Genomic DNA, 13097 nt, shown 5'->3' with positions numbered 1-13097 from the left:
GCATTTTTATTTTCTAATTTTTTTTGTTTAGAACATTGTTTATCTTTATTGAAGATTTTTTTATCTTTATTGAAATATAGCTGATTTACAATGTTGTGTTTGTTTCAGGTGTACAGCAAAGGGATTCAATTATATATATACATATGTATTCTTTTTTAGATGCTTTTCCATTAGAGGTTATTATAAGATATTGAGTGTATTGATTATATTACAAGATATTGAGTCTAGTACAAGATATTGAGATAGATGGGTATATAAATACATATATTCTTTTTTAGATTCTTTTTCATTGTAGGTATTATTACAAGATACTGAGCAGAGCTCCCTGTGCTGTACAGTAGGTCCTTGTTGGTTGTCTATTTTATATATAGCAGTGTGTATCTATTAACCGCGTACGTACTCCTAATTTCTCCCTCCCCACCCTTTTCCCTTTGGTAACCACAATAACCGGCCTTTCTAAACCTGTCCGGTGCTCCGGACCAGCCATGCCAGCTCCCAGGGGCACCACCAGCCATCCCAGACCCTTTGTCACCCACAAAAGGAAACACTGGTTTAGGTCTTCCTCCCTTCGTCAACTTCCCAGTCAGTGCAGAGCTATCCCGTACGGAACATGGTTGTCTCTCACAGAATCTCCAGCCTCCCTACACGGCCAACGTGCAAATGCTTGCTATTTAGATAAAAGTTTTAATTCGGTAAGCCAGGCTACGTCCTACGTGTCATCTCCATTCTTTGACTGACTTTGAATGTGCTGGTATGACGTGTGTCTAACGCTTGGCACTCTAAGGGTGAAGCCTGGAGAGCTTCAATCAAAAGTCTTACATATGATAAAAAGGCTTATTTTTAGATCCCACACATAAGCAATAGCATATGATATTTGTCCGTCTTTGGCTTACTTCTCTTAGTATGATAATCTAAGTGCAATCCCACTCCTGGGCATATATCTGGAGAAAACTGTAATTCGAAAAGACGCATGCACCCCAATGTTCATAGCAGCACTATTTACAATAGCCAAGACATGGAAGCAACCTAACTGTCCATCAACAGGTGAATGGATAAAGAAGATGTGGTGCATATGTACAATGGAATGCTACCCAGCCATATAAAAGAATGAAATAATGCCATTTGCCGCAACATGGATGGACTTAGAGATCATACTAAAAGGCTTTTTAAACCACTAAACTTTATACAAAGACGGAAGCCATCCCTGTTCATCCTGTTTGAAACCTGGTGACAGTAGCAAAGGCGTCTGACACGTTGGGAACAGGTACTGTGGACAGTGATTGCTGCGTGGTACCAGTTGTGTGCTAACATCTCCCCCCTTTCCCTGTAGGCAACCCTCCTGCTACTGGCACTGGGACTTTGCTGATAACTCTGGAAGACGTGAACGACAACGCGCCCTTCATTTACCCCACGGTAGCAGAGGTCTGTGATGACGCCAAAAACCTCAGCGTAGTCATTCTGGGAGCGTCAGATAAGGATCTTCACCCAAATACAGATCCTTTCAAATTTGAAATCCATAAACAAACCGTTCCTGATAAAGTCTGGAAGATCTCCAAGATCAACAGTAAGTCCGCCTAACATTCTGTAGTTTTTCTTCGGCTTCGAAGCCTAGTTTCCCTGGCATGGTTTCTGTTCCCAACCTGTTCCTCCTCCCCATGCGCTCGTGTATCCTCACGTGGTTTGTTTCAAGTTATTCACACATTACAAACACTGACAGTTTTCCTACCAGCACCTGTATACAATTTGTAAACATATTGAATATCAGTTCCTTAGAAATGCAAACATGAAAGTTTTCTCTTTCGCTTCCTCTCTTATCTTTTCTATGATGTACCTGTGTACTCTACACCCCATTCTTTACACTTCACCCACCAAGTCTTCAGCCTTCAAAAGCCAGGCGTCTTGGCTCAGCTGCCTCTCCTCTCTCGGATCCCTGTGTTGACCTTAATTTTCACCAGCACTTTGCAGAGATGTTCTGTGCTATGCTTACTTTCTTAAGAGACACACCAGTACAAGAATCTTCAGAAAGTCTTAACCACTAATCCTCCATCTTCCATTTTATGCTGCAGATCTCAGAATTGACCTTGTAAAATGACCTTGACTTTGACTTTCAACTTTGATACCTTCTCGCTTCTGTCCTGTCCCTCATTTATGAAACTTGCAAGCAATGTCCCTTTCTACCAGTCCCTGTGTGTGGACAGGTGGAATTTAAAACTTGGCCCAACATTTATCATCTGCCTTATTAAGACCGAATTATCAAGTATCCCTGTGTCACAACACCTCCCCACATCCCTCCCCATGGCAAATGTGAACCCGCTGCTAAGATCACCTTGCCTCGCAATGAAGCCCAAAACCAGAACTCACACGTTATAGACACTTTTGCCATCAATAGTGAATTTATCCTGAGATTGACCCAGTCAGGGCTGGGCTCCCCCTTCCTACTTCAGAGGCAGAGTTTTTGAGAGGGATGGTGAATTACCCATTTCATTAAGTTTTGAAAATGTATTATACAACTGGACATAAAATTTTCTATTAAAAAAATCTCATACGTGTTATTATGGCCTTATCTCACATCTCATTTTATTAGTGCCTTTCTCTTGTTATTGATTCTTTTTGCCTGTTTGTCTATTTTATTGCTTTTTAAAGAATGAATTCTGTTACACTGATTATTTTTTAATTAAAACGGCCCTTCTCTTGTTTGAGGGGTTAGTGTTTTATTTGCTAGTTTTAGTGGCCGATTTGAATAATCATCACCAGTTCTTCCCAGCTGGAACTTTCTCATTTAAGAGTTTCTCCTCTACTTGTGGGAGATCAGGGAACGTTCCTCGTGTTAACCTGCCGTTTCACCAGGGTCATCATCCACGGTGCTTACTTCTGCTGCTGTCACCTTCTGGTTAGGATAATACCTCATCCGTTTTTGTTTTCAGGTCATCACACTCTCTTTTCCCTCCTGGTTTTTTAGTTAAAATGCCTTCAAAATGCCTTTTCTTGTCCCAGAATTTTTTTCCGAATACTTAGCATTGTTTACACTCAGAAAGGGACAGTTTAAAAAAAAAAAACCCTAGTCATCTGAGTGACTGAAAATAGACCAAGGCCAAAAACAGTGGCCAGGTGGGGTGGCCACTTCTGAGTGCTGCCCAGCGGCCCGGGTGTTCCCACCAACCCCGGGCTTAAAGACCCAGTCTCCAAGCTGTGCGTTGTGCTGTGGGTTCCTGCCCACATCTAGGCGTGTGAGCCGAGGCCTGATACAGGCTGGACTGTGGAACCCACCCCCATGGCAACACCCGGCGGGCCTGCCCACCTTAGGAGTGAGTGGATTTTGTTATTGTCATTCCAAAAATGTATTTTGGCTATTTGAATTTGGATTCCTATATAAAAAGGATCTGAACTGACAATTTCCTTTTTTCCCCATCTTGATTGATCTATAATTGACAAATAAAAATTGTGTACATTTAAGATGTACATTGTGATGATTCAAGAGTGGATTTTTACATTACTTCTTCTAGAGGTTGAATGTAATCTTTGTGAAGATGGCTTTATCAGTGCAATAAATTTGCAGGGAGCAGTTCCTGGTACTTGGTCATCTTCACGAAAGTGGGTCCTCTTGAAACTGATTTAATCGCCCTGAGGCATAGAACTCCCCGATGCTGGGGGTGTTGTATCCGGCGCTTTCTGGCATGGTAGCCACCAGCCCTGTGTGGTTGCCAGACACGTGAGGACGTGACTTCTGCAACTGAAGGAGTGAATTTGTGTTTTTATTTGATGTTAAGGGGTTTATATTTAAGCACCCTCCTAGCTGAAAGAATGCACTGCCTGTTTTGTGTGGGTGTGGCCGCCGAAACCCCACTCTCTTATTTGGAAAGGTCCAGCCCTCTCTCATGAAGGCCCCCTTTGTCTTCATAGATACTCACGCCCTGCTGAGCCTTCTTCAAAATCTGAACAAAGCAAATTACCACCTGCCCATCATGGTGACAGATTCAGGGAAACCACCCATGACGAACATCACAGACCTCAGGGTACAGGTGTGTTCCTGCAAGAATTCCAAAGTGGACTGCAACGCCGCAGGGGCCCCGCACTTCAGCACGGCCGCAGTCCTGCTCCTGTCCCTCCTCGGCTTAGCTCGTAAGTTGACCAGACTCCAGGGCGCGCGCAGTACAAAACCACAACTTCACCAAAGCCGTTGTTTTTCTGTATATCCTTCCCCAAAAATGTATCCCAGAGGAAACATTCATTTTTAGTTTATGTCTGTGTAACGGAGAGTGTTATATGTAAAAGTGCTCCAACTAATGTTGAAAGGCACCTTCACATCCCCATGCCCACCAACCTGAGGACCTGTGCAAAGGCACCCAATGCCGTCCAGCGCAGGTGGTGAGAACGTTCCTGCAGGTGCGCCTGAACTTGAGCTCATACAGATGTGCCCAGATGGGTTAACCGGTCTGCCGGGGCCCTGTTTCTCTCTGCATTGTGTGGAATAATCTTTAGCGAAGTTAAAGGAGATTCCTTGCCTTTTCAAGAAGAGTCATGAGAATGCATGGAGGGAGGTTGAGGCCGTAGGAGAAGAGAGACATACATAATTCACACATTTTTTTCACTGACTGGTAGTCATGACTATGACATAATGAAGCATTATTTTAAGCAAATGAATTATCATGCTGAGTAATATAGATGTGAGCATAAAATGAATAGGTACATGTATCAAATATTTCCTATTTGTGGCATACTAGTCCAATTTTAACCTTAGTAACTAGTCACATATAGCTAATGCCATTCAAAAGCCTCTGGGGCCTCAATATTTACATTTTGAGAAGGTTATTTGTGTTGTTGTGAATTAGGAGGTTGAGAAATTGAGGATTAGAAAATAAAGAACAGAAGTTATCGTATCCTGGTGACAGTGGTGAGTGGCGTCAACAGGAAATCACACATTCCCACATCAGACACTTATAGCTGTGCTGAGCCAGCATCCTGGGGGTGGAACTAAAGAGGAGACCTTACAGTGAGGAGTGTCTCATTGGAAGGATGGATGGATGGGAGTGAAGGAGGGAGGGAGGGATGGAGGGATGGGAGCGAGGGAGGGAGGGATGGAGGGATGGAAGGATGGGAGCGAGGGAGGGAGGGATGGATGGATGGGAGTGAGGGAGGGAGGGATGGAGGGAGGGAGGGATGGATGGAGGGATGGGAGTGAGGGATGGAGGGAGGGAGGGATGGGAGCGAGGGAGGGAGGGATGGAGGGATGGGTGGATGGGAGTGAGGGAGGGAGGGATGGAGGGATGGATGGATGGGAGCGGGGGAGGGAGGAGGGTCAGAAGGAAGGAAGGAAGGGCGGAAGGGAGGGAAGGAAGGAGGAAGGGAGGGAGGAAATATATATTTCTCTCTCGTTCTTATATTCTTTTCTCCCTCCTTCCTTCCATTCTTCTTTCCTTCCTGTCTTTCTTCCTTTCTTTCCTTCTTTTCTTTCTTTTTTTCTTCCTCCTTCCTTTTTCTTCAAGAAATAAAATATTACAGGTGAAGCTGAAATCCCCTGTGTTCCTCTCCCCCGTTCCATTTCCTGTTCTCTCTCCCCAGAGACAATAGCTGTCATGAGCTGGGGCATGTGTGGGTGCTGTCTGACACTGTCACTGTCATTACACACCCCACACACATAGTTCTGCTCCGTGCAGTCTGTCAGACTTGACCTGATCCACACTGTATCAAGCCTGATGTCCTGCAGCTCGCTCTTCTTCATCTCCATGTTACATTTCCAAGCTCCATCTGTGTTACTCTGGTTCAGGGGTTGGCAAGCTCTTTCCATCCAGGGTCAGGTGGCAAATTTAGGGGACTCTGTGGGCCACATCAGGGCTCTGTCACATAGTCTTTCCATGGCTTTTTTGTTTCTGCCGTCTGTGTTTTACCACCTTTAAAAGTGTGAAAACCGTTCTTAGCTCAAGAGCCATATACACGCCCTGTGGCACACCAGCCAGCCTCCCCTGCTCTGGTGCATTCACTGTAACACTAGAGAGCATCCCACTGTAGGAATACGGCGAGTGTATTCCCCTATCAGCAGACGCACGTGGGTTATTTAGTGTCCTGCTCTGACCAGCTAACTCTACGGCAGTAAACCTCTGGAATCTGTTTTCCACCAGCTTCTCAAGTTAGCGCTAGACAGACAGCGAGCCCAGCACTGGACCTGGGTTCTGGGACCTGTTGGAATTCACATATAGCAGAGTCTGGATACACTAGAGGGCAGTACTTCCTGGGTGATTGTACAGAAATAAAAATTCTGTGTGTGTGTGTGTGTGTGTGTGTGTGTGTGTACACAGATAGAGAAGATAACTGAGTGGCCACTCACACGTCACCCTCTATAAACACAATTACACAACAAAGCCTGACTCTTCATGAACCCAGGCTCTGCAGGACCCTGCTCACTTATCAGCCCCTCCAGACGGCCAGTGAGTGCTTTAAATGGAGACGTTCTGCTGCTGATTGTTAGAATACAGATTCCCAGGCCTATCCTTCCCATGGAACCAACATCCCAGGTGACAGTGGCCTCCAGCACACACACCCAGTGTCTGTATATTTTTACACAATGTTTTTTGGGTTTGGGGTTTTTTTTTTTAATTTATTTTCCTTATTTTTTTGGCTGTGTCGGGTCTCAGTTGTGGCACACAGGACCTTCGTTGAGGCATGCAGGATCTTTCATTCTGGCACACGATCTCTTCGTTGCAGCGCTCAGGCTTCTCTCTAGTTGTGGCAGAAGGGCTGCAGAGCACATGGGTTCTGTAGTTTGTGGCACGGGGGCTTTCTCGTTGAGGTGCGTGAGCTCAAGAGTTGTGGCGCGCGGGCTTAGTGGCTCCGCAGGATGTGGGACCTTAGTTCCCCGACCAGGGATCGAACCCACATCCCCTGCATTGGAAGGCGGATTCTTTACCACTGGGCCACCAGGGAAGTCCCTTACACAGTGTTTTGTATAATACACATGTCTGCAACTCCAACTCCATGCATTGAATATTAGTCAGATGAAGTCTATCTGTTTAGATCAAAAGGAACATAAATAGCCATGGCAGAGTTTGCTTCCTCCCAACAAGGGATTTTCTTGTGCCCCTACTTTGGAGACCCCTGCCGTACAGGCATCCCTAATGAGCAGGTTCCCAGGGACGGTCCACTTCGCATCTCTCCCAGCTGAGCTCTTGGATCACAGTTAATCCAAGACAGAATTGCCTGATGACTGCTGAAGAACTCATGTTCATCTTGTCCTCAAAATAGTATCATTGAGAAAAGACAGACGCGTGCATTCTGTGTCTGAAGGATCAGATGTGCCTTCTGTTCTCATCTACATGGAGAGCCGCGTGGTTACCCACTGCAGGCAAGGGCCCCCGAGGTCAGCCAAAGTCATCCTCAGAAAGGAGCCCCGAATCTCCCTACACAGCTGCAAAGGTACTCGGTTGACCCTCCCATGTCTGCAGCACAATACATGTAGTTTCAGCCAAAAAATAGTTGAGAACAGGTGTCCTCACCCACCTGTCTGGCTTCAAAACGAACCTCAGTCTGGCCCTAGATCAAAGGCATCAGAGTATTTAATAATATTCATTTGAACATTAGAGAGACCTGCCAAATATAATGATTCTTGTTTCATTATAGATCCAGCCCAAGATGGTCTTCCTAACACAAAAAGAATGTGACTAATAATGTAGGCATGTGAGAAACTAGCAGGAATACGTAACCATGGGTGTCCTGTGGCTCAGTCTCTCTCCTAAGAGCAAGGTCAAAGTGGCTGACCCACCTGGGCCACTGTTAACATGACAATGGCACGAGGTTGCACAGAAATGGGCCGAAAACATTGAGCAAGGTGGGTGGCTTGGGTCCTAAAAGCACTGAAACTGGATTGTAAAGTACAAGGGCAAGATAGCTTCCCCAGCCAGCCATTGTCCTTGAGTGAATCTGGGGATCTGGTAGAATCTGACGTTTCTTTAAAGCAGGGATTGGCAACCTACAGCCCAAGGGTCAAGTAAGGCCCACTTCCTGTTTTCAAGTTCTGATTGGAACACAGCAGGTCCATCTATTTACAGACTGTCTGTGGCTGCTTTCTGCTACCCCCCAGAAAGAGCAGTGTGATCGCCACCGAGACCCTATGGCCCAAAAAGCCAAAAATATTTACAATCTGGCTCTTGGCAGAAAAAGTGTGTCAACGCCTTCTTCAAAGCCTTGTTCATAAAACTGTAAGGTCACATCATCCAACGTAGGAGGAGAAAATGGGTTTTCCGCCTCCTCTCAAATAATATTCTGATCCGAGTAGACTAGCTTAACCAAACACCCCGGGTTCTGTGGCTCTTCCCTTTATTCCCTTCATCGCCCTGGTGGCCTTACCCCACCCTCTAGACGAGACCCTGGTGCTCAGGAAGGTCCCGAGGTGAGTGAGCACGGAGGCCCGTGTGCGTGGTTAGGCTGCCTCCCTTGTGGAAAAAGACAATAAAAACATTTCTGCTCATTACGATTCCGTGGGCGGCTTTACTGCATCTGAGAGTTGAACTGAGAAATCCACACTTCCTTCTTTGACGTCTAGAAGTAAAGGAAATAAAACTAATGACATTGAATGTAATGAAAAATGTAAATGAAATTATTTTTACTGCCCGCTTTGTTGTTTAAATTACGTGCCGATGACCTTGAAGGGATGCATAATGCTCCCCCAGGACCCTCCCAAGGAAGCAAGCCGGCATCTCCACCAGGGTTTTTGTAGGGCTCTGTGTGGTTCAAGGAAGAATGCTGTGCTGAAACCCTTTCGAACATTGTTTTAGGCCTAATTAATCAGCAAGAGCAAGAATATGAAAGGACAGAGCGGGTGAACCATTTTGAACAAGTACCAAAATTAAATGTGTCTACGTTGGAAACAAGGGGGCATTGAATTGTAACCTTGATCACAATGAAGAAGTTTACAGAGGTGGCCAAGATAAGCAAAAAACAGCCACTGGAAATGCTTTTCATTCTAATGCTTCTTACTAAGGCATTCTTTGCATTCCATAAAATTCACCTATTTTAAGGGTACAGTTTGATGAATTTTGGTAAAGTGTGGGCACTCCACCATCAAGATGCAGTTTCCTTGTACCCCTTTGCTATTAATCCCCTCCCCCCAATCCAGACTCTCTTTGATCTGCCTTCTCTGATTAGTTTCTTGCCTTTTCTAGAATTTTCTATAAATGGAATCATACAGCCCATGTCATTGAGGGTGTCGATATTTTGTTCCTTTTCATTGTGAAATATATTACGGGCAGAGGCAGGGCCTGGAGGAGCACCAGCCCCAGGTAGAGCAGGCCTTCCTTCGCCTGCAGACGGAGCTGGTTGCTCCAAGTTCACGGACAATGACAGTCGACTTCCCATCTCCCAGGGCCTTGTATGTGCCACACACATGCACAGCTGAGAACATTACATAATCAGGGACCCCTTCATGTAATCAACTCAGCAGTCACAGGAGACACGTGCTAGTCTCAATTGACAGACACAGATTGGGGGCCTTCAAATGTAGTGGATCTTATGCAGCCAAAATTTTTTTCCTATTTTTCTCAGTGACCAAAGTGATTATTTTAAGTTATTGGTCTTACACGGGAATATATTTTTAAATGAAGTTAGTGATGCCATTTAATATGTTCTTTTCCAGTCTCTCTTCAAATGTGGGTGAATCTGAAGGCTATAGTTTACTGCAGCTCAGGTCACCAAAGAGTTAAAGGTGGTGGTAGCGAAGGCAGTGAAAAATTCAACTGGAAAAAGGGAAACTAAATGAGTTCAGAAGACTCCTAACCCCAACGGAAATGTCAAGCAATATAAAGATCCCTAGGTGTAGAAAATAATGAAAACTTGCATTTGAATTAGCATGTTCAATTCCATGGCCCTTTCTGTTAAAACAGCTTTCGCCCTTAACCTTCTCAATATCCTCTTATATATTACTTGAGTCACATTGCGAAGACTTATCTAGAATTTAGAGCAGCTGTTTTAGACCCAAACAGGTACGTGACTGCTTTAAACTAAAATTAATGGGGTGCAGAGTAGGTTGGTGAGTTTTACATAGTCACCCACCCCTTAACAGATTTAGAATGAAAAGCCCTAAGCTTTACAGAATAACCCCTTATATTCCAGCAATCAGTTCATTCCAGAATAAACTATACTTGCGTCGTGGGTTGACCTTTTATACATTTTTATTTCTTTGTAGCACGAGTTTTTAGTGGTATTATTTCCCTGTACAAATTCAAGGTATAATAATAATTAAGCAAAAAATGGCAGAGTACTGAGCTACTTCCATTAATACTATTATCAGGCAGAGTGGAAGTCCCTCACCTGGTGTAAAACCTGGAGAATAAGCACAGTCTGGCGACCTCAGTAAACTTTGATGCAGACCGGGGCCATGACCAAACACAGGCGGCCTGGAAGCTGGAAGGGGAAGGGGCGGGGGGAGGAGGGGGGCTTGGCTGCCCTCTCATAGCCTCCAAAAGGACCACAGCTCTGCCGTGCCTTGACTTTAGCCCCGGAAGAACTGTGACCTCCAGAGTGTAAGAGAATACATTTGTGTGGTTTTAAGCCACTGAGTTTGTGATCATTTGTTACCGCAGCCATCGGAAGCTCATACAGCATCTCTGGAGAACCACCAGTAACTATCTTACTCTTCTCTGTGACCAAAAACAAAAACATCTGGGGTGATCGTCAAGTTCTAAGCTACCAAGTAGGCTTGTTTGTGAAATAGCCAAGCTCTGGGCTAACCGCAGGAGACAGGGCTCAGTGAAGCAGCGGCAGTGGCCACGGCTGGTATGAGATGAGGTGTCTGGCATCCGCATTTTCAGAGAAGTCCAACTTTTTAAGACACAGACCAGCAGAACTATTCATTCTCTCTTCAAATTTTATGCTTAAGAGGAAAAAAAAACTTCCCCAAGGTAGTGCAATATTTATAAATGCATGTATTGTAGCTTGTCAGTTATATATCTAGTATTTAGCCAAAATGTTTTGAATCAAGTTGTTATATTCCTTGACTTGACTCTGAATCTTTTCTATTCAGGTCTGTGAGAACTCCTGACATCTGAAGCTTGTCTACCAAGTTTCCATAGCAACAGGAAAAAGAGAAAAAAAAATCCAAATCAGAAGATTGCAGTTTACAGCTCTCGAACTTCACAACTAGGCCTCAAGTGTTCCAGATTTTTGTTTTCTTTGCAATTTTCACTTAGTCTGTACTTCACCATTTTGACAGCATCTTCCTTTCTCTCTTTAATTAATGGACTCCTCTGAATTTTCCCTGAGCGTTTAAAGTTCACGGCATAGAACTTGACCTTCTGGGAGGAGGAACAATGACTACTTTTTCTGATGTGTTGCCACGTGGCTAAGTCAGCACTCCACACATCCAGTTAGTATCTGTATGTGTATATACCCGGTATTTATAGAGACAGACTCTACAGGAGAAGCTTGGTTTTGATACGTCATCCTTCCTTGAGAGGTTACGCAAAGAAGGGGTAGGAGCTATAGCAGCTGACCCCACCAGGGCCTCAGCATCAAGTTCAGCACTAGGGCAGACCACAGAGCTGACGCTTCTCCAGCGACCCACCAGCCAGGCAGGTCCGCAGACGGGGAGAGCAGAGACAGAGCCCTTTCTCTTTAGAATGAGGAGAACGGCCAGTGTTCACTGCCATCCTAGGCGATGATGATCCTGAGCGAGAGAGGTGAGGAGCGGAGCTGGGCATTTTACCATCACATGCACGGGCATCTGTCTATCTGCATCTGTAAGTGTCCGGAATCCACATGCCCGGTGGGTGTCCTGGGGACCCGGATCACGATAGAGAATCTCGCCCTCCCCGATGTACGTACAACAGCCAGTGTCATCGCGGAGGTCATACATGCGTCCGAAGAGGCCATCAGATACCATGTGTATACATATATCTGCCCACATGTACAGACATACATTTATGCGCCTACACACTGTTCGTTTCATAGACACACGCATACAATAGAGTAAATACAGGTAGTTTTAAAAGTACCCTTCTGTGTGAATCGACAACCGTCGTTTGCAAACCTGAAAATAAAAGATGTTCGTTCTATATGGAAAGTAATTGATTTTTATTCTGTGAGCATGTAAAGTAAGACGGAGGTTAGTGCTTGTACTGAGATTATCTTCTTGTCAATAAGCTGTAACTGAACCATCAAAGCTCACACCAAATTTTTCAAGCAGATAAAACTAGCGACAGCCTGTGGCTTTTTCTTAGAGCTCGCCACGACCTAGGGTCAGGTAAGTGTCTTAGCATATTTTAATGCAGTTGCTAACTAAAGGTTTTAACCACACGCACGCACACACGCGCGCACACACACACGATTTCTTATGCAATCTCTGTTTGCACCTGTGCTTTTCAGTTTGCCTTCTGTAGGAACTAGAAGTCATATGTTGTCTTTACTGTAGTGAAATTATGCAGATAGAGTTCCACATATTGTATTTGTTTCGACAGTAAATCTTTTTGGAGCATATAGAATGCAGAGATTTTTTTTTTTTTTTGCATTAAAATAAATGGGTGTTGGTGGTTAAAACTGCTGGACGGTAGCTTTTCTCTGATTTCTATGTTGTGTCTAATGTCACAGATGCTGGGTCTTGCAAGGTCACATTTTTGGCTGGCCGGTTGGGTGCCCTGACATCTCCTGTTAAGTGGGTGAGGCTGTAAAGCCGGGAGCCCCCACAAGTACACGGAGCAGGCCCAGGGGCGGGAGCTCCAAGCCTGCACAGTCACACTTCACCAGATTTCCTCTTCTGGCTTCACAGGACGCAGCCTGGTGTCTCCCTGGTGGACCTGGCTCCCCTCTTCCCACAAGGCGGGGGGAGGGCCCACCCGGGAGGGCCCACCCTGGAACACACCCAGGATCACCCTCAGAGGGCCAGGTGATCGGCAGACTGGCTCACAGGCTAGCTACCTAACCATCAGAAAGCTCACCCACCTTCATGAGCGGGGCCCTCCCTGGGGAGGAAAGCAGACGTCGAGTGACCCATCCACTCCAGCACACAAGTGTAAGACTCGCCCTTTTCTTACAAGCCCGCAGGCTCTCCTGCACCTTACCAATCAAGCCAGTGGCTCAACTTCGCTTAGAACATAGAGAAATCTGAGTAATGGGCA

General features: G+C 45.3%; 1 protein-coding gene across 2 annotated transcripts in view; it reads left to right on the top strand.

Annotated features, from left to right (window-relative positions):
- CDH13 (cadherin 13) overlaps positions 1 to 12508 on the top strand; it is a 1023084-nt gene extending 1010576 nt beyond the window's left edge. For both annotated transcript variants that reach the window (XM_057711305.1, XM_057711306.1), the window contains exons 12-14: positions 1331 to 1564; positions 3901 to 4119; positions 11009 to 12508. In XM_057711305.1, coding sequence (XP_057567288.1) covers positions 1331 to 1564; positions 3901 to 4119; positions 11009 to 11016 — 461 coding nt within the window. In that variant the 3' untranslated portion in view covers positions 11017 to 12508. The remainder of the gene's footprint in view (positions 1 to 1330; positions 1565 to 3900; positions 4120 to 11008) is intronic.
- Positions 12509 to 13097: the final 589 nt, after the last annotated feature.

The sequence above is a fragment of the Hippopotamus amphibius genome, chromosome 16 (genome assembly GCF_030028045.1).
Source record: "Hippopotamus amphibius kiboko isolate mHipAmp2 chromosome 16, mHipAmp2.hap2, whole genome shotgun sequence".
Lineage (NCBI taxonomy): Eukaryota > Metazoa > Chordata > Mammalia > Artiodactyla > Hippopotamidae > Hippopotamus > Hippopotamus amphibius.
This window is presented reverse-complemented; position numbering and strand designations above follow the sequence as displayed.